General features: G+C 44.9%; 1 protein-coding gene across 8 annotated transcripts in view; it reads right to left on the reverse strand.

The window, feature by feature from the left end:
- Nucleotides 1-24,129, reverse strand: part of CELF4 (CUGBP Elav-like family member 4) — a 1,197,256-nt gene that overhangs the window by 161,328 nt on the left and 1,011,799 nt on the right. For all 8 annotated transcript variants that reach the window (XM_069218773.1, XM_069218769.1, XM_069218589.1 and 5 more), the window contains exon 7: nucleotides 158-305. In XM_069218773.1, coding sequence (XP_069074874.1) covers nucleotides 158-305 — 148 coding nt within the window. The remainder of the gene's footprint in view (nucleotides 1-157; nucleotides 306-24,129) is intronic.

Genomic DNA, 24,129 nt, shown 5'->3' on the forward strand with positions numbered 1-24,129 from the left:
GAAGCTTGTCTGCTATCTTCCCTGTGTATTTTTATTTTCCTTTACACACCACAATTTTACACCTCATTTTAGTGGACCATCCAGTCTTCAGAAGCAGCCCTGCCTGGCCCTCTTTTCCTTTGCACCCCTTACCAGCTAGCAGAACTTGTATTCTTACCTGAGGTGGGGGTCATGGGTGCGGCGGCGAGGCCATTCATGTTCAGAGCTGCCATCTGCTGCATCTGTGCCGCTGCAAAGGCCGCCATGGGGTTCAGGTACCCTCCCTGCGCCACGGAGGCCATAATGGCGGCCTGTTGCTGCATCAGCTGGAACAAAGAGAACAGCGAAAAAATATCATGCATTCACTGGCAGGGCACCCCCCAGAAATGGTGGTGTCAGATGGCATCGCTGGGCATTGCTCATTAGGGCATATGGGTACACTAGGTATGAAAGGGCAATGCTTGGTTTTGTAGGGTGCTCTGGTGGTTCCCTCTTGAAAAGGCTCCCAGAGTTGGGGAGAGGGACGTGGATCAGGAAACTCAAAGAGTTCTACGTCACAATTTGGACAATACACATATACTCCATAAGCTTCAACTATATTTATGTCTAGATGATTTAAAAATCCACCAACCAAAATACCCACATGATAACAATTGTGAAGTCACTGCAAAAACTATTTCTCATTTATTGTAGGGCTGCTTTCTTTACTATTTTAATTCCAGGCCAAGTTCTGGACCTGTATGTTTGGATTGGCCACATACTTCAGAGGGGCTATTTTGATAGATGTTATGTGCTTGCCAAAATTATTGCAGTAGATCTATTTGTACATATGTGTTTAATAGACATTTGTTTTCAAAATTATGACTAGATACCCATCAACCTAGCTGCTGCTTGCAGCCTAATTGTGGGGAACAGGTATGTGGCTCACCTTTCTAGACAGAAACTGAGTGCCTCATTTACACGGCCCTAGCGAGACACTGTGCCACCGGAGCATCATTTTTTTGTGCCAGCCCATATTTACAAGGCCACGCAAAGCCACCTTTAGTGGCTTTTCATGGCTTTTTAAATATGGCCTCATTCACGCATAACACTTTGTGAAAGGGGCATTCCATTGGTGTTGCTGTGGGTGTTCCAACGCCACATGCATGGAATCTGATGTATACCCAGATTTACAAGGCTGGGAATGCGTCAGATTCCTAGGTCACTTCAGGTGTGGTGTTAAAGTGGTGCAACGGGGAGAAATAATGTTATTTTTCTGCATTTTTTCCTCTTTCTACATGTGCTGCATTCTGCAGCACACACAGAAAGAGGAAAACACCATTAATGATTGTTAGTGTGCAGGAAGGTGTCCCTTCCTGCACCTAAACAATCTTCCCTGCAACGGAGGCACCCTTGCACCATGGTGCAAGGGTGCCTGAGTAGGCACTAGGCAGCAGTTTGTGCGCCAGTGCAGAGGAAAGTACAGGGATGCATTGTATTTCTGTAAATACGGCACATTCCTGCACTTTCAAAATGACGCAGCGCAGCAAACCGGCTTGCGGCGTCACGCTGCGTCATTTCCTTGTAGCTAAGGCCCTGAGTTTTTGTCATGCAGTGATCTCATTACAGCAAAGCTCAGTTCAGCCGAATGTAGATTTTGCTTTGCCCATCCTCAAAGCAAATCGTAATGCTTTGCGCATCCATTTTAGACTACTTTGGACCACCCTTCCCTCTTATCAGTTCTCTGCAGGGTCTGATCTGATCACCAGGGGGGTGGTAGAGGGTGAGCTATTAACTGCAGAACGTAATTACCAATACAAGAGTGAGGTATTTAGGCGATCATTAAATACACCCTTTTCTGAGATTTATTCTGGAAAATTAGGAATTACATGTGGAAAAGTACACTGTGCCAAATTCCATACATGCAGTTGCAAAATTCCCCACTCTACACAAGTTGTAATCCGGATCTTTAGAATCCAATCGAACTCTCTATGGTGCACCCTAGTCCTGAGTTTTCCTTCTGTTCACATAGGGATAACGTGTGATAAATGCTCATCCAACAAGGACCAATGCTAGATGTCTCATACACACTTTAGCGCAGAAGGATGCGGGCATTTCACAGTCCCAAGACCTGGGTAACATAACCAGTTACCTTGTGGACATCAGAACTAAACACAGCTTCTTCGCCTTCAAGCATGCCTGAATCCTCCTCACACTCACTCCTGCGGCAGAGAAGCGCCTTGACACCACCCAGTTCACAGAAATCTCTGGTACAAGTCATGTCTCAATGTCTTTCTTGGGGGAGGCTTCGAAGAGACCAGGTGGATTGTTTCAGGATAGTTGTGTTTGGATTATTCTGGTGAGCATGCTTGCTTTAATACCTCTTGCTAGGGTCACCAGAAAGTGCCTAGAGCCCGCAATACTATCCTTGATGTTTAAAACTAATTATACCTTCAACCTTTATGCTTCCATTAATTTTCTTTGTATAGGGCACGCTTCCTGAGACTTTTGAGAGAGGTGACAGAGTGACATGTGAGCACATAGTAGGCTATAACATATTCCTTCTTGGGGTGTCCTATTTTCATGACATGTAAGTACACTGATATTGTCCCACAACGAGCAGGTAATGGCATGTTCATGACATGTACTGCAGGCACATCATACCATGTCATAGATAGGTCACCTGAAGGCACACTGACAGTCACAAATAGGGTGTTTCTGCTGCTCTCAGGCACATCAGGCTGTGGACACCCAGTGTAAGGTTATTCCAGAGGTGGGGGTCAGTTGCAGAGAAGTATTTGGCCCCTCTGCTCTTGCTCCTCTCTGGTAACCACTAGTGGTTTGCTAAGGTCAGGGCGGAGTTGGTCTGTAGAGTCGGATCCGTTGTTAATTGGGTGAAGAACCTTCAGTGAACTTGTGAGTGATGCTCAGGACGCTAAAATGAGTCCTGGTGTTCAAAGAAGGAAACACAGGCCTGCCATTTGGGATGGGAAGAGCTGTTGCTTTCATTTGTTGATACATTTTTGTTAATGCAAGGCATGTTAATGCAATGCTAGTTTGCAAAACAAATGCCCAATGATTGAATCAAATATTTGGAGGGGTGAGGAGAGAAGGGAAGAGAGAAGTGGAAATAGCAGAAGCAGGGCTGCATTATTGCAGCACGTAATACTTTATTTTATAAAAAAAAAAGAATATCAAGAGTAAAGGTACCTGCAGCAGAGAGAGAGGGGCATGCTTATCTGACAGAAGAAACATCTTTGTAGAATCCCTGGATTATTACTTAACCTCTGTGGGTTAGAAGGGCATCTGCATGAATGCAGTGGGTGAATTCCCATGTGGTAGATATATGGATGCGTGGAGGTGGGGTTTCATGGGTAGTAGAATTCCTATATGGAGAGGAATTCATGGGTTGCAGGGAAATGTTTGTGGAAAGAGGAAAGCCTTGTTTGAAAGAGAAATACCTGTGTGGTAGAGGGATCCATAGGTGGCAGAGGAATGCTTTTGTGGCAGAGAAATAATTGTGTGGTGTAGAAATTCACTGTTGTATGTTAGAGAAATACTTATGTGGTAAAGTAATCTCTATGCACTAGGCAGTTCCGCCTGTGTGAGAAGAATCACAGTGTACCTATATGGTAAAAGAACTTGTGGTTTTAGAGCAATCCTAATGAGACAGACTAAAAATCAAATGGTAGATGTATACCTGTGGTAGAGTATTAACTCCGTGGTAAGGGGACATATATGTGGTAGAGAAATCTCTTTATGTGGAAAATTGATTTGTGTTTTTAGAAAAATCATTGTGCGCCAAGGACATCCGCAAAGGACATCCTTCTGGGCATAGAAATAGCACTGACATCGATGGAAATGCATTTGGAATATATTCTTGCATAGAATCCCTCACTCTCAGGAAAAACCTACTATCTGCAATGTATAGGCAGAAGTTAAACACTCAATGCACATGGACTTTTGGCGCTTTGATAGTTATTCTTCCGATTAAACTGAGCACTCTCCGCTGCCACTGTTGTTGAAGAGTAAAGCCCTGCAGATGTAATCCATGATTTGCATTCAAAGTGGTGAACTTCCTTGAAGGCAATAATCATGCACTAAAATAATATTTTATTGCATGAATATTGAATTCTCATCAAATTCTTGGATTGTTATAAGGTGAAGCAAGAGCTTCATTTACTGTTTGGGCTATAGCCGAGTGTAGGCTCAACTGTGTGCGGATAAGATGCATCAAGGGAAGAGTTCTTACAAGTGTAGAGGCAATGAGTGGTACAAAAAGAGTCTTCAATTTACTGATCACATCCTTGGTTTATCCTGAAAAGGGACAAAGAGGGCCTGATTCACAAAGGGCTTCCGCACTCATGGCGGAAGCCCAGCAGTCGTGTGGGAGTCTCTGCACTCAGGCGAAATCAGAATTCGCATTGCTGAGTTGTCACCCGAGTGCAGAGACTCCCCCAGGACTGCGGGACCTCTGCCACGAGTGCAGAGGCTGTCTGTGAATTAATCCCAGATTGTTTGTTATCCCTAGAGACTTAGGGGCATATTTACAAGCACCTAGCGCCACCTTGTGCCGCTCTAGCGTCATTTTTTTTACACTAAGGCGGTGTTAAGGAGGCCTTTCTCCCGCACCATATTTACAAAGTGGCGCAATGCTTACATTGCGCCACTTTGTAAACCCTTGCGTCAGATTATGCCTGCCCCAGGTATAAGGTATTGAAGAGGGGCGTTCCGACGCAGGGAGGCCTGAAGAAATGGCCCAGTGAAATTTAAATTTCACTGCGCCATTTTTTCTGTCATTTTTAATGCCTGCTCAGAGCAGGCGTTAAAATGACGCACCCATTTTAATCACTGGGGCTCCCTGTGCTTTGCTGCGGTAGAGTAAAAAATGTTTACTCTAGTGCTGCAAAGCACCACAATAGCGTCAAACATTTTGACGCTGTTGTGCTAACAACCACCATGGTGTGCCATATTATAAATGTGGCACAACCATTTGTGGGGAAGGGCGACGCAAGAAAACTGGTGCATCTGGACCGATGCACCCCTTTCTTATAAATAAGTCCCTCAGTGTGTATATAAAACATTCCACCTAATAGAGACTCATGTGTGGTGATGAAATGCAGAAACAGAGGAGGCAACGGGAGGAGGCATGGTTGATAAAACAGAATCCCCTTCATATTGGTCATATTTTAGATCCCCCCTGAAAAACTAACAAGACGCGTTTCTTATTTCCCACCTCTACGTGGATTACAGTTATTGCAGATCCTCGTGCGGTGGTCAGATGCAGCACGAAGGAAGGAAGGGAAAGGCCATGCAAGTCTTGTGATCACGACCTGGACTCTCCTTGAAGGAGAACTCGGCGCGCATCTTAGCGCCTCTCTTGACTAGGGCAGGCAGAGGCCACCATAAGGGCTTGATGTGAGCTTGTTTGGAATCTGGAATGTACCACTTGAAGTGCAGATGTACTGGCGTTAGACAGGGTGAGTGGGCACCACTAACAGGGTGGCTGGTTATCGCAGGCCGCAGCCACCACGGAGAAATGCGCGCGGCCTGTTCAGGGCTGGATGTCTTTCCTTAATTTGTTTTCTCTTAATTCCTTGAGAATTATTTCCGCATGAACTAGCCCATCGCTTCATCTGCTCAGAGCTTTTTTTCCTCTTGGTTTGCCTTTTAATTTTTGTTTGCTTTATTCCTCATAATCCTGCCAGAGAAGATTGCTTGCGACACTGCAGGCCGTGGTGCCTACAGAGCTCCAGGGCTCTGCTTGGAACAGCGCTTCCGAGGTCATGACACGCGTTAAGCGGAAGCTGGCGTGCATACTTGAGTGAGATAAACCAAGAAGCGCCTAAGAGGGAGCATGACTCCCTCTCCTACATTGAACAGACTGGGAGGGGGGTTGGAGAGGGTCCTACTGCATACATCTTGGTGTGACAATGAGTGTGTGACTGACTAGGTGAGGGAGAGAATCAATCAGAGTATGTGTGTGAATGAGTGAGTGTGCAAGTGAGTGATCGGATGAGGGTTTATGTCAGAGAATGAGTGAGTAAATGAATGGATAATTAAGTGCAAAATTGGGTATAAGAATGAGTGAGTGTGTGAGTGAGTAGTTGAGTGCATGTGTCACTAAACTAATAACTAAATAAGTAAATGCGGGTGAATGAGAGAGTATGATTAGGTGAATGAATGATCGGATGGGGAAATAGTCACAGTCTGGGTGAGTAAATGAGTGAATAATTGAGTGTGTGAGTGACCGCACAAGTGTATGAGTGTGGTGGTAGGTGAGACCGTGTGCTACTGAATGGGTTACTAAATAAATGAGTGTTTGAATAAGTAACAAATGAGGGAGAGATTGAATGAGTGACTGTGCGAGTGAGTGTGTGAATGAGTGTGTGAGCAATTGACTGATTAGATAAAGGAATATGTGGAGAGGAGAAGAGAGTAAATATTAAATGAAGAGGTTGCTGAGGATATGACTGAGTATGTCAATAAATGAGTGTACAAGTTTGAGGGAGTACTTAAGGGCATGTGCCACTGAATGGGTTACTAAGTAAGTGAGTGACTGATTAAGTGACTGAATGGATGAGTGAGGAACTGAATGAGTGAGTGCCGAACTATATGGCAGGCTCTGTGAGCTGTTGGGAGCACATGTAGATAACCATGAACTCTGAGGGGCTCATTACAAGGTCCTCAGAATTTCAGATGGGCTGGAAACAGAGCTTCTAGCCTTATTGAGAATTGCAAGGTCAATGGATCCAACACGTTTCACCAAGAGAATGCAGCTGTTGAAAGCAGTCGAAATCTTGGGGTGAAACTAAGTAGGCAATTGATGAATTGCCTGGTAAACTGGTACTGGACGCACAGATTTCCCAGGTAATTCTTTAGTTCTCAGGGTAAGCTCGTTAACTTTGCCCACAGAGTTAACCGCACCCCCAGTATCAGTAACTAAGAGACTTAAGAGGGACTCCACCAGGGACCTCATTATAAGGTCCATAGTATGGCCCCATTTATTCTTTAAATAAAGCAGAGGAGGTGATACTATGAAATTGAGAGGGATAACCATTACTATGCAAGGTGATAGTACCTAAGGACCTCAAAGCCCATCTAGCCTGCCCTTTTCATGGCATAGACGTGTCCCATCACTATCTGCAGAATAGCTGGTTCAGGAGATGAACATCAATGGCTGATGGGAGGCGGAATGAATCAGAATGACAGGAGGAGGACACAGGTTTCCTTCATCGCGCTGTTGTGCACAGTGTATCCTCCTCAGGTTCACCTTCTTCAGAGATTAGACACGTTGATGTGGAACACCCGTCCAAAGCCCCAAATAGTCTTCCTGATCCAGATCAGAAGACAGAGCAGGGGTGGAGGTGCAGGTAATTCTGAGCAAGAATTTACATCAATTAATGGGGGACTGCATCACTCATGTGGCTGTGGCTGTTTGAAAGGGCGATGAAAACCAGTGGTCGAGAAAAAGTGTCCTCATCATCACCAACTGACCATCAAATCCAAATGTGCCACTTTTATTTCAAAACTATCAATTAGAACCCCGCTGTCTGCTAAAACCCTTAAATTTACTCATTATCCCGGGTGCTAGGCTCATTATCCTTAGATTGACTCATTATCCTGGGTCAAAAAACTGCCTACAATGATCTATACTGTGAGGCTGGAAAGGCCCACGTCTACACAGACAATTAAATAAAAAATAATAAAACTGTGTACCAAGTGGTGCATTCAATGAATGCTAGAAGATGTCTGGGTACCAAAGATGCACTAGAAGATGTCTGGGTACCAAAGATGCACTATCACACATGCTGGACACTCATAAACGACTGTGTGTGAATGAGCGGATGTTTCTTCTCGTGCCCAGCAATAGTCTGGACAGTGTGGATAGACCACGAAGGGGCTGAGCAGTGGCCTCTTGCACTTAGCAGACCAGGGGCTGTAGGTCAAGCATAAGGCATCTCTCAGAAGAAACAGGAATCACTGACAGAGGCACCGATTCTCATACAGCATACGAAATAACACTAGGAGAACTTGGACACAGATTAAAAGTAATAAAAAACAAAATTAGAATAACTCTACCAGGATACTCCAAGGAAAACAAAATTGTTGGGATGTAGGAAAACTACCGAAATGTAGGAGGAAAGAGAAAAGGTCGTCATGAAAAAGTAAAGGAAAACGAAGGGGAGATGGAGGAAATGAAATAGCAAAAGAAGGACTGGGCAGGAGAGGAGGATTTGACGTAAAAAACAGAAGGGAGCGTGAGAGGAAGGAAGGGGGGATTCCGGAAGGAAGAAAGAACGAAATGCAGGCAGGAGAGAACAAGGGAATATTCTGACTGAAAGAATAGCGGAGAGAAGACTTATGGGTGGTAAAATAGAGAGATAGGAAGGAGGAGGCAGGGAAGGAGGCCACTGCATGAATTAATGGACCGCTGGCCTGCCCTTGCCCTTCAGCCAGTAAGTCCATTTGAAAGGCACGCTGGTGCCTTATGAAGATTCATGAGCCTCGTCAGCCCCCGTACATCTCTTATCGCACAATGCCCGTGCATTGTGAACGGAGGTTACTACTGTAATGCGATCTGACTCCCACTGATACCATTTTTCTTAGCGGAGTGGGACGCGTGTTCTTCCCTGATACCGAGTCAGTTCGTATCTCGCCAGCGGACATCCGATTCGATGACAGATTTCTTTCGCTGGCTGTCTGTGAGCTGCCAACACTGTGTGCCCTGGACCGCTGAACATCCTTTCTCGAGCGGGGACGGAGGGCAGAGCTCCCTCGTGGTTCAGAACCGAGCAGTACTTTATATGAGATGCCTACAGGGCACCTGCTGCGGTCTACTGCCCAATACCAGCACTGCCCTCTGCATGCCAAGGAGTCCGTGCCACCCTCTTACCAGTCTCTGGTCTCGCAGGTACCACGCTCCCTAGATGCGTGGCGCTGGTTCAGGTTTTGTGAGGGGGGAAGCTTCTTAGATGCACGGTGCTGATTCAAGTCTCCGGAGATGGTGCTGATTCAGGCCTCCGATGATTAGATACGCTCCTTAGATTACATGGCACTGATTCAGGTCCCTGAAGATGGTGCTGATTCAGACCTCCGATGATTAGATACATGGTGCTGATTCAGGTCTCTGGGAATGATCCTGATTAAGTCTCTGATGGGCCAAGCTCCTTATATACATGGTGCTGATTCATAGTCTCCATAGATGACGCTGATTCAGAGCTCAGATGATGGAGCAAGCTCCTTAGATACATGGTGTTGATTCAGGTCTCTGGAGATGATCCTAATGCAGGTCTCTGATGATGGAGCACGCTCCTTATATTACATGGCACTGATTCAGATCTCTGAAGATGGTGCTGATTCAGGGATCTGAGGATGGAGAAAGCCCCTTAGATCTACTGCATTGATTCAGATCTTTGGTGATGGTGCTGATTCAGGGCTCCGACGATGGTGCAAGCTTCTTTGATACACAGCTCTGATTCACATCTCCGGTGATGGCACTGATTCAAGTCTCTGATGATGGAGTAAACTCCTTAGATACATGGCTCTGATTCGGGTCTCCAGAGGTGGGACTGATTCAGTTCTCTGATGATGGCGAAAGCTCCTTTGATACACAGTGCTTATTTAGGTCTTTGGTGATGGTGCTTACTGAGGTCTCCGATAATGGCGCAAGGTGCTTGGATACACACTGCTGATTCAGGTCTCCAGTGATGTAGCTGTTACACGTCTCCGATGATGAAGTAAGCTCCTTAGATATACAGCACTGATTCCCGTCTCTGGTGATGGCGCGGATTCAGATCTCAGATGATGGAGCAAGCTCCCTAGATGCATAGTGGTGATTCAGGTGTCCAGTGATCGAACAAGCCCCCTAGATGCATGGGGCTGATGCTGGCCTCCGGTGATAATGTTGATTCAGGTTTCTGGTGATGGAGCAAGCTCCCTAGATGTAGCTCTCTTCTTTAGTTCACGATGATGAAGCAAGCTCCCTGGTTCAACAGCCCTGATTCAGTTGACCAGTGATGGAGCAAACTCTGTAGATGCGTAGCACTGATTTAGTTCATCGTTGATGGAGCAAGCACCCTAGATGAACAGCACTGATTCAGTTCACTGATGATGGAGCAAGCTCCCTAGATTCACAGTGCTGAATCATTTAACCAGTGATGCAGCAACCTCCCTAGATGCACAGAACTGATTAATTTCACAGCTGATGGAGCAAGCTGTCTAGATGCACATCGCTGATTAAGTTCACTGTGTAGCTGCACAGTGCTGATTCAATTCTCTGGTGATGGACCCATATCTTCGTAAGAAACGTGAACGGGGTGGAATGTTTGTAATCCTGGAATTATCTGCATCTGATGTGTAATTTGTTAACTTACACATGTGTTCTGCCACCCATGAATCTAACAGGGCAGTTTTATCATCAAGATGCATTAAAGCAAGCAGTTCATGCATGTTTCTTTCATAGTCAGGCGTTGGTCACACAAAGCTCTTTAGAAATGCAGAGATTTCCAGCCACCTTGCAAACCAGTGATAACTGGAACTATCACACTAAGGGACTCTGTAGTGCACATAATAACATAACATAACATAACATAACATAACATAACATAACATGTGTATTTGTAAAGCGCACGTTCACCCGCAGGCATCTTGGCGCTGAATAACAGATGTTTATAATACAAGTGTGCTTGCGATATATCGTTTACTACTCCACGATTCCAGTTTTAATGTGCTATAGATAATAAGTGTTACTAGTGATCAAGATAATAGTGCATAGTTTAATGACCTTGCATGGGTGAAAGAGATAGGCGGCATCTGGAGGTAGATATCTCAGGCGTTGTGCACCTGCCCACAACATTCATTTCACATTCAGATCTATCATCAGAAAGTGTGAAAAGTCGAGGTTTTTGATCAGCGTAGATCTCCATTGAGCTGTTACAGGAAATTGCTGCACATTAGCAAGTTAAGTACATGCAGGCTAAGTAGATACACGATAAGTACATACAGGATAAGTAGTTCCAGGGTAAGAAGATAAAAGTCTGAGTAGATGTGCACTTGTCTTACACCATAGCTTTGTGGAACCTGCCTGACATCCTGAAAGTTGGGCTTTCCCTCCTAGCCATGTAGCCATGTGCGGTAGGTCCATCCTAGAATTTAGTTAAATATTGGCTTGGGATGTATGCTTAACCCTGGAGTGGAACACACCACAACCTAGAATTTCCCTCCAGCAAGCCGAAAACATTGCAGGTTCCTGTTGCTAGTGATGGAGCTGACCCCTCCATTGAACAATCAGAAGAGAAGTCATGGGCTTTTGATGACCGGATGCTCTTCCCTTGGCATCTACGAGATCAACTTGAAGCAACAGGCTAAATCCATTCTCTCTGACATCTCTAAAACTATTGTTAGACCGCTATGGGGAGCAGTAGCAACATGTGTTGCAGCAGTCAAGGCATAGCCCTGAAAAGGTTTGTGAATTAGGAAAAAGTATGTTTAAGCGAAGGTGTATATACTCACATTTTGTTTTGCGATAGAAGCTCATAATGTTAATATTATGCAGTTGCAGTCAGCCACAAATTGGATCCAAGAAGCAGAAAGAGGCATTCTTGGTGGGCAAGCAGAAACAGCTCCCCATAGTACAGTGGTGGGAAGGGACCACCCTGGACTCAGTAATAACCCCACTGAATCTAAAGGAACAACCAAGGGCCATATAGGAAGGAGTGATCATCGTCAACCTCTGGTTCATAATGAACAGGGAGGGTGGCTATTATGGATCCCTGACTTTAAACCACGGGGCCCACAGGATGTACTAAACCAGACAAGTATTTTAAGAGTAATAAAGGCATTACCGGGTCTAGACCATGTAGTGTCAGAGGACGTTCTGTCTATAAAGTTCCTACCAGCAAGAGGGAGGCAGCATTCAGATCCAAGCCTTTTGTCTTTCATAGCCACGGATCTCCCCTCCCAGGTTTTAGAAAGGAAGGCCAATGGCATAGATGTAATAAACCATCAAGGAGACAGATATCCCCACCTGTTATTAGAAAAGCAGTATTCTGAAAGGAATACAGATTCGACCCTGTCTGTCTTAAGAGGGGCAAGTGGGGCCACCAAAAAGGTGCACCAGGACAGGCCAAGGTTACAATTCAAATAACCAGAGGAGGGGGGCACTCTGAGCAGCGAAAAATTACAACAAAGTGCGAGCCTCAAAACAACTGGAGATGGGTGCCTACATCTCTTTCCCAGGCGAAAACCTGCAAAGACCAATTAGCAGCCCAGTCGACTATATCTGATCAGGGTGGGCACACTATCTGCTCCTAGAACATAGGTGGTCTACAGGCAAAAACTGAAGATCGTACTGTTGTTTAGTACTTGGGTGCATTTGACATAATAATGATTCAGGAGACCTGGGCCCAAGTTAGCATTCCACTTGTTGAATATGAAGCATTTAGTAAGCCTGCTGAGAAAAGTAGCACCTTTGGAAGGGCAAAAGGTGGCCTGGTGATTTATATTAATTCCAACCTGTCGGCTAAGATCACAGACACAAACGAATCATGTGTTTTGGCCCTACAGCTGGATGGTTGGGCCAACCATACTTGGGAATCTCTTGTTCTTATAAATGCGTACAATAACCCCAAGAGGTCACAACAGAAAGCAAGGTTGCCTCATTTGTTCTGCATCTAAAAAACACATGTCCTCCCCCATACTGACTAGTCTCAGGAGATTTTAATCTCAGTGTATTTCACCAGCTAAATGATGAGCACGCCGTCATAGTTGGGCACCTTCCAGTTTAAAATATACCACACTACAACTGGAAGGATAAGATAGGAAAGAAATTAATAACGGAGTGCAAGCTACTTGGCCTGTTCGCCCTGAAAGGGTGGAATCCAGGAGACATTCCACCAGTTTGGACAAGAGCATTGGGCAAATCGATTTAATTCTTCGATTATACGTTGCTAAACTTCCCACTAAATAACCAAGTGCATGACTGTAGAGTTGCACTCTGTGAGGAGAGTGAGCACCACCAGCAGATAATCACGGTACGAACAATTGTGCGCAAACAGCATGCCGTGACAGCGCTACAGAGAGAGATTCAGACCAAAAACCTGAAGCACCTGAAGTGGAGCTCAAGCTCATTCAAAGGCCTGGCAGAGGAGGCAGTAGCTAGCCCGGAGAGTATGGCTGCAGGGAGCACAAATTTGACATCCGTTTGGGAACTATTTCCAAAGGAACTAATAAATAATCATCCTGCCACTAGAATGAATGAGAGAGCCCACCTTGAGCACCACAATAACGTAGCAGTCCCCGAGGAGAATTGGGCCACAGAGGATCAGGTAAACTGGGCATTTACTACTGCAGAGATAACCAAGATCATTGAACCTCAGTATGATTGAGCCCCACACCCAAATGGGATACCACTGGTGCTCTTTATACACATGACATCAAGATGGGGAACTTTCCTGCAGAAATGTTTAATTACACCCTGGCAAAGGGAACAATCTCCGAAAGTCGATAATCCATCCCATCTTTAGGGAAGGAGCTGCATCTTCACCAAGCAACTACTGCTTCATTCCGCTCCCGGAGACAACCTAAAGTTTTTCTCTACATGCCTACTCCATGATCTGGATGCATGGGTGTCAGATACTGGCAGTCTGCCATTTAATTAAACTGGTTTTATAAATAGCCAAGGCACAGTATCAAAACTTATGGCACTGGGCCTGACCCTTAGCAGAGCTAGAGCCACAGCCACCCCATTGTACATTTGTTTTGTTGTCTTTAAGTCAACTTTGGGAAGTGTGTCAAGTGGTAGATTATGAGCTAAGCTGTAACAATGGGAAATCCCTTCCAACATCTTTAGAGCCATCGGGCTGTTATATTCTGATACGTGGGTTAAAATCAAGCTTGAGGACGGTACCGGCTTGTCCAGGGAAGTAAAAACAACTGGACTGAAACATGCGCTTCTCTTCAACTTATATATTCCTGACCTCTCTCTAGATTTGGATGGTTAGACAGCTCATGTACCTACCCTTCTGGGTCAACAATTGTCAAATATCTTATATGCGGACGCCCTGCTGCTGCTCAGCAACACTTGAATAGGCCGCAGAGATTAATGAACTGCCTAGGGTCATACGCAAAGAGCAATGAGCTGGAAATAAATTGTATGAAAACAAAAGTTATCTCATTTAATAGCCATATTTCAAATCAGCGTACGTGGTACCTCAATGAAAACATGATTGATGAATTATCCACTTATGTATATTTAGGGGTCAAGATAGACACAAGAGGTTCGTACGCACCCCAAAGAGAGGTGATACACAAAAAGCACAGGCACTTAATCATGCCTTTATAACACTAGCAAGATCTATCCTGGGACTCAACCTTAAGCCACTGGTATCAGTAATGAAGGCTACACTTTTAGCCACTACGTCATATGGTTCAGAAATAATGACAGGTGCACTGACAAGCCACCTTGATAAAATAATGATAAGATTATATAAACAAATATTTTGTCTACCTAGAGTGGCATTGCCCACGCAAGTCAGGCTGGAATTCTCATTAATACAGCAAACATTTGCCAGGCCTGCAGCTTTTATAGAATACTGCTATAAACTCCGGCTAGCCACCAAAGGCACGTTGGCAAACCTAGTGTGGATTAATATTAACCTGGAAAGGGGAAGCGGTGATTACAAAAAGAAGCTGGAAAATAGTGGTTTGTGGAACCTTGACCCATCTGCTCAAGCCTTCAGCAGTAAATAAGCATATTGAATTGCAAGGTTGGACACATGATAAAGAAGATGTGTTGAAGCGGTCACATGGGTGGTTGGTACTAAGATCATATTAAGATCAAAAAGAGCCACCCCTGCTGGATTCCAACCCTGCCCTGAAGATAAAACAGAGATTGATATAATTAAGACTTGGTGACATCCCAGCTTTAGACTTCCTTTCACAGTGGAAGGAAGATGGCCGTAGCGGAGACCACAAATGCTGCTTATGCCACCAGGCAGAGGAGTCACTGCAGCATGTAATTTGCATTTGTCCAGTCCTGGCCTCACAGCGAAGAGACCTGCTGAAAAAGGAATTTAATGCATTAGGTATTTGGTCCTATAGACCACCTCTAATTGAGTCATTAGACCCAAGGACCACCGTGTTGAACACTAGGCTGGTACAGTTCCTGGAAGCCTTTAAATTGCTTATTAAGGTAGAACTACAGCCCCACGCAGAGATCAAAACGAATAACAAAGAAGGCCGTTGATAGTAGTAGACTGGAACATACTCTGATTTAGTGGGTAGCTAACCCCATGATTTTGCCATTTCCATCTTGACAGATGAGTGTAAACGTTTTTTAGGATGAAACACCACCGTTCCTGAAAATTGAATATTATATAGGCACTTGCCAGATTAATTAAGCTAGGGTCCGTGAATTTTCGTTCTGCCCTATCCCACCAGGACTTTTCTTTCTATTTTCTTTTTTTTTTTTTCAAGACCAGACAAACGTTTCCTTGGCATTGGCAGCTTGGCATGTTTTGTGTCAGCCTGCATATCATATAGGTCATTGTCAGTTTTTAATTATCAAGCACTTTGCACTTCTTGCACTTTCTATCTAACCATACTTATGATGTATGTTTTATTGTTCATATTTGTATGTTTTAAATGATATTCTGCTTCTGACGTTTATGGTTTTTATTAACTAATAAACTAATATTAATCAATTAATCAATTAATATTATGCAAATTAACTCAAGGTGGCCACACTTCCACTGACTTGTGTTCAACTCAAACATTTTTGGGAAATATTTTAGAAAGACAATAAGGGTTTTATAAACAATAAAAATACATATATACTGAACATGAATATAATATATGGCCTAAAATGTTGAAAATAAAAGATAGACAGAATCACCATGTTTGCAGGGATCAACAAAGTTTTAAAGCACAGGGATACTTTAGCAAGCTGGGGATGCAGGTGGGCATGTGTTTTGGGTATTGGCGACAAAAGCTTGCACCAGAGGCACATCACATTGTATATGCTCTAAATTTTCTAACACCACTACTAAACAATGTGGACAATCCTCTACTTTCGGCTTTGTGGGAGGGAGCTAAATACTCAATAATTTAAATAATAATCAAAAAAATAAGCCACTGATCTTCCTTCTAAATTTAAATTTTAATCTGCAGACACACTCCAGCTTGGTAGAAAACCTCTTCCATTCAGGAGTATTTGCAGAGAAATATCACTCCCCAGTTTTGATTTTTACAATGTTGCTCAGTTTTTGATTTTGGCACGAATTGGATTTATAGGGTTTTCCCAAATCTGCACTCCTGTTCTTTAAAGTAAATTTAAAGTCAGTTGTTAAGATTAGTGACTGATAGTAAAGCTTCACTGATGATAGCCAACTGCAATGATGCCAGCGCGAGGTGGTATTTAAATTCCCCTTGCATTATATAAAATGCATTGCTATGTTGGCATCCCACTATACTTGGCAGATAAACTCCAGTTCATAGCCAGGCGTCTTCTTTTAGTGCACAAAAGCTGCCATTACTGCAAATCCCAAACTGTCATAGCAAAAAACTGAGCCTAACCCTTTGCGAGATTGTGCTCCTATCCAATGTGTTATTTAGAAATAAAGCTCTTCATGCAAAACACTTTTTGGTTCACAAAGTCTGCAAATCACAAATAAAAAAGCAGGCTTTGTGACGGTATAAGAGTAATTTGCTATCTATAAAGCCTTTTTACGATTTGGAAAAGTAATCTAATTCGGAGTCACAATGGAAGGTGTCAATCAATCAATCAATCAGGGAATTTGTAAAGCGCACTACTCACCCGTGAGGGCCTCAAGGCGTTGGCGGGGGTGCTACTGCTCGAACAGCCATGTCCTGAGATGTCTCCTAGAGGTAAGAAGGTCCTTGGTCTGACGCAGGTGGGTGAGAAGAGTGTTCCACGTCTTGGCCGCGAGGTGCGAGAATGATCTGCCGAAGGTGGTTGTTCTGCGGATGCGTGGGACGGTGGCGAGGGCGAGGTCGGATGAGCGAAGCTATTGGGTCAGGGTGCAGAAGGAGAACCGTCTGTTGAGGTATTCTGGTCCGGTGTTGTGCAGTGCATGAGGAGCATGGGTGTGGAGTTTGAAGGTGATTCTCCTGTTGACGGGGAGCCAATGTAGGTCTCTAAGGTGGGCTGTGATGTGGCAGTGGATGTCCAGGATGAGGCGTGCAGAGGCGCTGCAGTCTTTTCTGGAGTTTGACCGTGGTTCCTGCGTAGAGGGCATTGCCGTTGTCCAGTTTGCTGCTTACGAGGGCTCGGGTGACTGTTCTTCTGATTTTAGTGGGGGTCCATTTGTAGATCTTCCAGAGCATGCAGAGGGTGTTCAAGCAGGAGGAGGAGATTGTCTTGCTGGGTCATAGATAGTCCAGGCTCTTCAAGAGTCAATGGTTTGTGATTTCAGTAGTGGTCTCAAACCACTGATCAGCCACCACACCTCAAAGGAGGCAGTTACTGATTTGTAAAGAGAAAGTGTCCCCCAGTAGAAAACATCTCCTTTTTTAATCATTTGGGGCATCTTTGGGAGGCGTACAGAGGTCCAGATCTCCACTGCATGCTCCCCTGATGTATTCCCCAATCAGAAACATTTTGTCAAAGCAACACTTACCCCTTCAATGGGCATGGGCTTCTTAAAAAAATATGTTTCCCATTTAGGAGAGCAACTGCAAAGATGTAGCCTGTTGTTCCATTCAAGACACCATCAGCATTTGGGGCCATTCATATGTGGTCTCTAATTCGGACCTGCCTAATTTATATTCAATAACCAGGTAATTTTGTAACCATCTCCAAACAGATATTTTGCAATACAACCTATTTATACAAAGGTCACATCGCAAAATGAAAACCAATATGTAAAAAGTAGCTGAACAATTTGCACCCATGGTTTGTGATACGCCTGTACGTACACCAAGCCCTTAGGGCCTTCTAAACTAACGTTTTTGTGGTGTCAAAGCCTGTGAAATAAAGATTTGTGACTGCAAAGCACCTTTTCACAATCAACAACACCCCTTTTATTCCTGTGGGCAAGGAAGGCAAACATTGCCGTGACCAAATGCTGCAGGCCCCCCTCTGACAGCGGAATAGGCATGGCAGATGTCTTGACATACCATTGTGCAGTACATCTAATCACTTCAGCTTCAAAACGACCCTGCATTTGCCACTGAGAAATGGTAGACAGGAAATACCTACCAACTACTTTCCCTATATAATAAATGGGGTCATGCCTACCTCCCTCTACGATCATTGTCATCAGTCTGGGACAGGGGATGGTGAGGGACACATGGGAGACACCTAGTAGGTGGGAACAGCTCTTGAAGATGTTGGCGCCCCTGGAAGGATCCACAGATGCAATGTCATCAGCATACATAAACTGGGGTATATGATAAATGGTAATCTAATGAGCTGCTTTGAACATCTAGAAGCCACTTACTGCCTTCATAAGCATCAATTCTGTACGTAAGGGAGTAGCAAGAACATTAAAATGACCCCCAGTTTGAGCAATACCTCAAACGCAAACTGAGTATGCCCTGACCACTTTAACTGAGGTCCTTTCCTCCAGCCTTCTGTCCAGCTATCTCTCGATCCTTTAAGACTATCATGCATCCATCTATCTGGCCATCGTTTCATGCTCCCATACATCCTTCCTATCACCATTCCATTCACACTTTCATCATTACAGTCTTCTATCCATTCCGCCACTTACACTTCCATCCATCCGTTCGTACATTCATCTAGCCACCCATTGTTTCTCATCTATTCTCTAATTCACTTTCTTTATATCAATCCATAAATCCATGCTTTCATCCATTCATCCATCCACCCATTCATCCAGACTTACATTGTTCCAGCTACTTTTTTCACCCATCCATGCAAATGTAGTTCTACCTTTCCATCCATCAGTCCTTTCACCCTTACCTCCATCCTTTCATACAGTTGACCCTTCCTTCTTGTCCCATCCTCTTCCTTGGTTGTATGCCCTTATTTTCCCTCATCCTTTTGGCCTCTTTCTCTTTCTTTCCCTCTCTTTTTCTTTTCATTCCTTTCCTGTGATTAACTTTGCATCAGTGACCTCTGTTATCATTTCCTTTACCTTTGTTTTATAACATTTGTTTGCAGAGCTGTAGACAGGATAGGGTCATATATAAATGTAACCGTCAACACCAATCAATCAATCAATCAATCAAGGTTCTTGTTAAGCGTGGCTAATCACCTGCTCGAGGCTCAAGGCGCTGGGGAGGAAGGAGAAGGAGGGATTCTGCAGCTCAGTCGAAGCGCTGGTTGGCCGGTTCAGTCGAACAGCCAGGTCTTGAGGTCCTTCCTGAATTGAGGGAGATAAAACCACCCAAGCTTAAGCTACGAAAGCAGGGGGTTCACAAAACAACTGACTACAAGTATCTGTAATTATGAGATGCAGTGTCTCCACGAACTAAAGGCCTCACAGATTTTCCTGACTTTATGCCACTCGAGGCTAAGTTACAAACTGGGGACTTAAGAATACAGAAGGTATTTCACGGGTACCACCCCTTGGTGATGCACGTACCAGACATCTCTGATTCCCTCGGGCATGTAGGAGGCTGGCCTGGTTTGCAGTGGGTACAAAAGGTACTTACACCTTATACCAGGTCCAGTTATCCCTAATTAGTGAAATGTAGTCAGTGTCTAGCAGCCAGGCTGTCTAGGGGTAGCTGTAGCTGAGCAACCAAGGCTTATCTAGGAGACATGCAAAGCTCTTGCAATACCACTGTAGTCACACAGTACTCACACACATGAAAGAAAATACTCAGTGTTACCAAAATAAAGGTACTTTACTTTTAGTGACACAAAACCAAAAATACCTTAGAGACTATACTCCCTTAGGTGGTAAGTAGTATAACACAGTATATACACTAGAATGCAGAAATAGCTGTAAAAACAGTTAGAAAACAGTGCAAATAGTGAAAATCACAATAGGTTGCAATAGGCCTAGGGGGAACACAAACCATATACTAAAATAGTCGAATGCGAAAGACGGTCTCCCACCTAGGCAAGTGTAGTGTGTAGAGGGGCACTGGGAGTGTAAGAAAACACCAAAGGTAAGTAATGGAACCCACCCCAGAGCCCAGGAAAACAGGAGTAAATCACAGTAAGTTGTGATAGAAGATTATGCAAGAACCAGAAGAGACTGCAAGACACCAACAATGGATTTCTGGGTGTGAAGACCTGTGGAAGAAGGGAACCAAGTCCAAGAAGCACTGAAGAGTCCAGGAAGAACAGGAGCCCCTGCTATCCCGGATGAAGGTGAAAAAGAAGAACCACAGGTGAGAAGACAAACTCAGTTATGCACCCAAGAAGACAGATGTGGGTTCCTGGTTGGTGCAGAAGATGTCCCATGCCGGATGGATGATTGCAGTCTGGTTTGCGTTGCTGGATTCTGCCTTGGCACACACAAAGCTCGCGGTTATTGGAATATGGCGCTGCCCGGGACCAGGAAGGACCTGGTGGCCTCTACCAAGGAGGAGGAGACAGATGGGGCTCTTAGCAACTCAGAGACCCCTCAGAAGACCAGGCAGTGTGCACAGGAGTCCCACAGCAGGGGGACAAAGAAGGTGCAAATGGAGGCCCACGCAGCACGACACAAAGGGGTCCCACGCTGCCGGAGAACCACTCAGGAAGCTGTGCATCGCAGGATGGAGTGCTGGGGGCCTAAGCTGTGCTGTGCATGAAGAACTTCTTGGAAGGTCGCACACAAGCCTTGGCAACTGCAAGTAATGCAGTGCAAGGGGGTACTGTCTTGAATGGGAAGGCAAGCCCCTACCTCCACCAAAGTTGGACAGCTGGACCTTGGGACTGTCGGGGTCACTTTAGTCCACCACCCGTGTTGCTGGATCCACGCTCATTGTCAGGAGATGGGACCCATGCCACCGGTCGTCGCTGCAGAGAGGTGCCTGCTGAGGCAGGAAAGTGACTCCGTCACTCTACGGGAGATTCCTTCGGTTCTTCTGATGCAGGCTGAAGACAGGCAGTCCTCGGAGGATGCACAACCTGGAAACAGTTGCAGTTGCTGGCAGGAGCTGAAGATACAATGTTGCAGAAGTCATCTTTGCTTCTTTGTTGCAGTTTGTAGAGTTCCTGGAGGGTTCCATTGCGTTTCTGTCGGTAGAAGATGAAGTAAAGGATGCAGAGGATTCCTGCTGGAGTCTTGCAATCCGAGTCTGAAGAAACACACAGGTGAGAGACTCTAAATAGCCCTGAAAGGAAGATTGATCAGCTACACAGGGGAAGGCTCTGACATTACCTACTGGCATTGGCCACTCAGATGCTCCCAGAGTGCGCCACCGCCTTGAAATCCAAGAGGGCAAAGCCCAGGGACACTCTGGAGGAGCTCAGGGCACCACCCCTGGAGTGGTTATGGGCAGAGGAGTGGTCACTCCCCTTTCCTTAGTCCAGTTTCGCACCAGAGCAGGGACTGGGGGTCCCTGAACTGGTGAAGACTGGATTATGCAAGGGGGGCACCATTTGTGTCCTTCAAAGCATTTACAGAGGCTCTGGTTGGCTACTCCTCCCATACCCGTACCACCTATTTCCAAAGGGAGAGGGTGTAACACTCCTCTCCCAAGGGAAATCCTTTGTTCTGCCTTCCTGGGCTTGAGCTGCTCAAGCAACAGGAGGGCAGAAACCTGTGTGAGGTGGCAGCAGCTGGGGCTGCCTGGAAAACCTCATAAGGCTGGTATGGCAGTACTGGGGGTCCACTGTGGAGCCTCCAAGTGCATGGGATTGTACAGTCAATACTAGAATCAGTATTGGGGTACAATTCCCAGTTGTTAGACACCTTACATGGCCATATTCGGAGTCACCATTGTGAAGCTGGAGATAAGTATTGAACTATGTCCAGTGCATACGTATAATGGCGTCCCGCACTCATGAAGTCCAGGAAAATGGTCCTGGATGACCTGGGGGCACCTCTGCTAGTGCAGGGGTGCCCTCACACACAGGTACTTTGCACCCAGCCTTCAGGGTTGGGAGGCCTGACATATAGGTGACTTATAAGTGACATGGTGTACTGTAAATGGCTGTGAAATGGTGCATGCAAAGTCCAACAATGCACTAAAGTGGCAGAATGAGGTCACCTCCACCGTGGAAGTGGGTGCCAGCAATGGACCACTGGATGATACCTGAGTTTCTAATCTATCAATCATGTGGCTGCCCGCAGAAACGTGAACAATCTGGGGGGATCAAATGAATTATTGTGGAATTTATCACTGAAATCCAGCGGCATTACTTTAAATCGGATAATGTGATGTTAGGGTTGGCTGTTTTTGGGGTAGATACGGTGGTACTGTGGTTGACGTGTTGTACACGGTGGATGAACTTTGTACAATATGCACATAGTCTATGCAATATTTGTTGATCATGTGAAAATCAATAAAATATACTTTTACTAAAAAAATTTAAAGAGCCTTTTATGAGTTGAAAAGTGTTTCTGACTGCAAGGGTTTTGCGACCCTTTCTGAATCACAAACAGGAGGGGTATGAATTTCAAGTCATAAAGGAATCTAGCGATGTTGGGTGACGAACAAGCTAGGGTGGTAAGTGATTTGCAAAGTGGAATAGCTTTCCTTTTGAGAATCGTGTGTACAGCCACACAATGAAGAAACCATAGAAGCTCTGCCACACAGTAAGAGGAAAGGTGCTACCATGAGCTAAGGTAACTCATATCGATCCTGACTTCTTCCCTAGTCAGGATACACCCTTCCTCCATCTTCTAAATTCTTTACACCAGTCCCATAAGACGGCATGGCCGGGAGGGAAAGACTCATGAATAGAAAAGGGAGACTTACCCTTTCATGATTTGCTTCCTCTCCCTCCCTCCAGGCATAAACACTTCTGCTCTGTGAAGCACCTGGCTGAAGTCTCAGACCACTTCTCACAGGTATTTCTCACAGGTATTTCTCACATGCGTAGGGCACCTTACACCCAAGTGTTGATGCGAGAGCCCCTGCACGCGCCCCCATTTTGCTGCATAAGATCCATTAAGCCCAGAGGATACGGCCTGTGTATTCTGTAAATAGTCTACACCCACATCTCTGCAGTCCACTGTGCTCACCAGCATAGCATCAAGCTCAGATCCTCATGGTCCAAATATCATTAAGAACCTACACACACACAAAGACACAGGCACGCAAAAACCAACACACACAATACAAGTGTGTGGTGACTTCTGTAACTGTGGCAGGTGTATGCACTGATCATTTCTGCAAATATATCATAGAACACAACAGTAACAAGCACTGGAAAAACCAACAGGTTTCGCCTTTGGTTTTACTCTTGCATTCTATCTTACTAACTGGATTATAAATATTAGAATAAGGTTATATTAATGGTTGTTTTAGATTTGATAAACCGTTAATAGCTGTTTATGTTGTGATGTATGCTGAATTAATATCCCAGGGTTCCAAACTTGTACTTTGCACCTTATTTAATATGGTATTGTATTAGAGTATAGTAACGTGTAGTTAGTACAGTGCCACTGCACCTGCTGCACCATGCAAATCATGCCCCTTTTAACTGCAAGGTAACCACAGTTGTGACTGCCTGTTTAGTACTCAAATATAGCAATATTTGGTGTTTAGAGGAGCTATGACAACTTTTGGCCCTGGTGCCACTGCTCCTGCTGCACCATTCAAATCACGACCTTAATGCCTACAAGGTAACTGCACTTGTGACTGCCTGTTTAGTAGTCAAACATTGCAATATTTGGTGCTTAGAGGAGTTATGACAATTTTTGGCTTCGGTGTCACTACACCTGTTGCACCATTCAAATCATGACCCTGTTGCCTGCAGTGTAACTGCACTTGTGACTGCCTGTTTAGTAGTAAAATATTGCAATATTTGGTACTTGGAGGAGTTATGACAACTTTTGACTTTGGTGCCACTGTGCCTGCTGCACCATTCAAATCATGCCCTATTGTCAGCAAGTTAACTGCACTTGTGACTGCCTGTTTAGTAGTAAAATATAGCAATATTTGGCGTTTAGAGGGGTTCCTAGAGCTGTCACTGCACTTGCTGCACCACTAAAATCATGACTTTAGTGCCTGCAAGGTAACTGTTCTTGTGACAGCCTGTTTAGTAGAAATATATAGGAATAATCTGTTTTTAGAGGG

Source organism: Pleurodeles waltl, chromosome 1_1, assembly GCF_031143425.1.
Source record: "Pleurodeles waltl isolate 20211129_DDA chromosome 1_1, aPleWal1.hap1.20221129, whole genome shotgun sequence".
Taxonomy (NCBI): Eukaryota; Metazoa; Chordata; class Amphibia; order Caudata; family Salamandridae; genus Pleurodeles; species Pleurodeles waltl.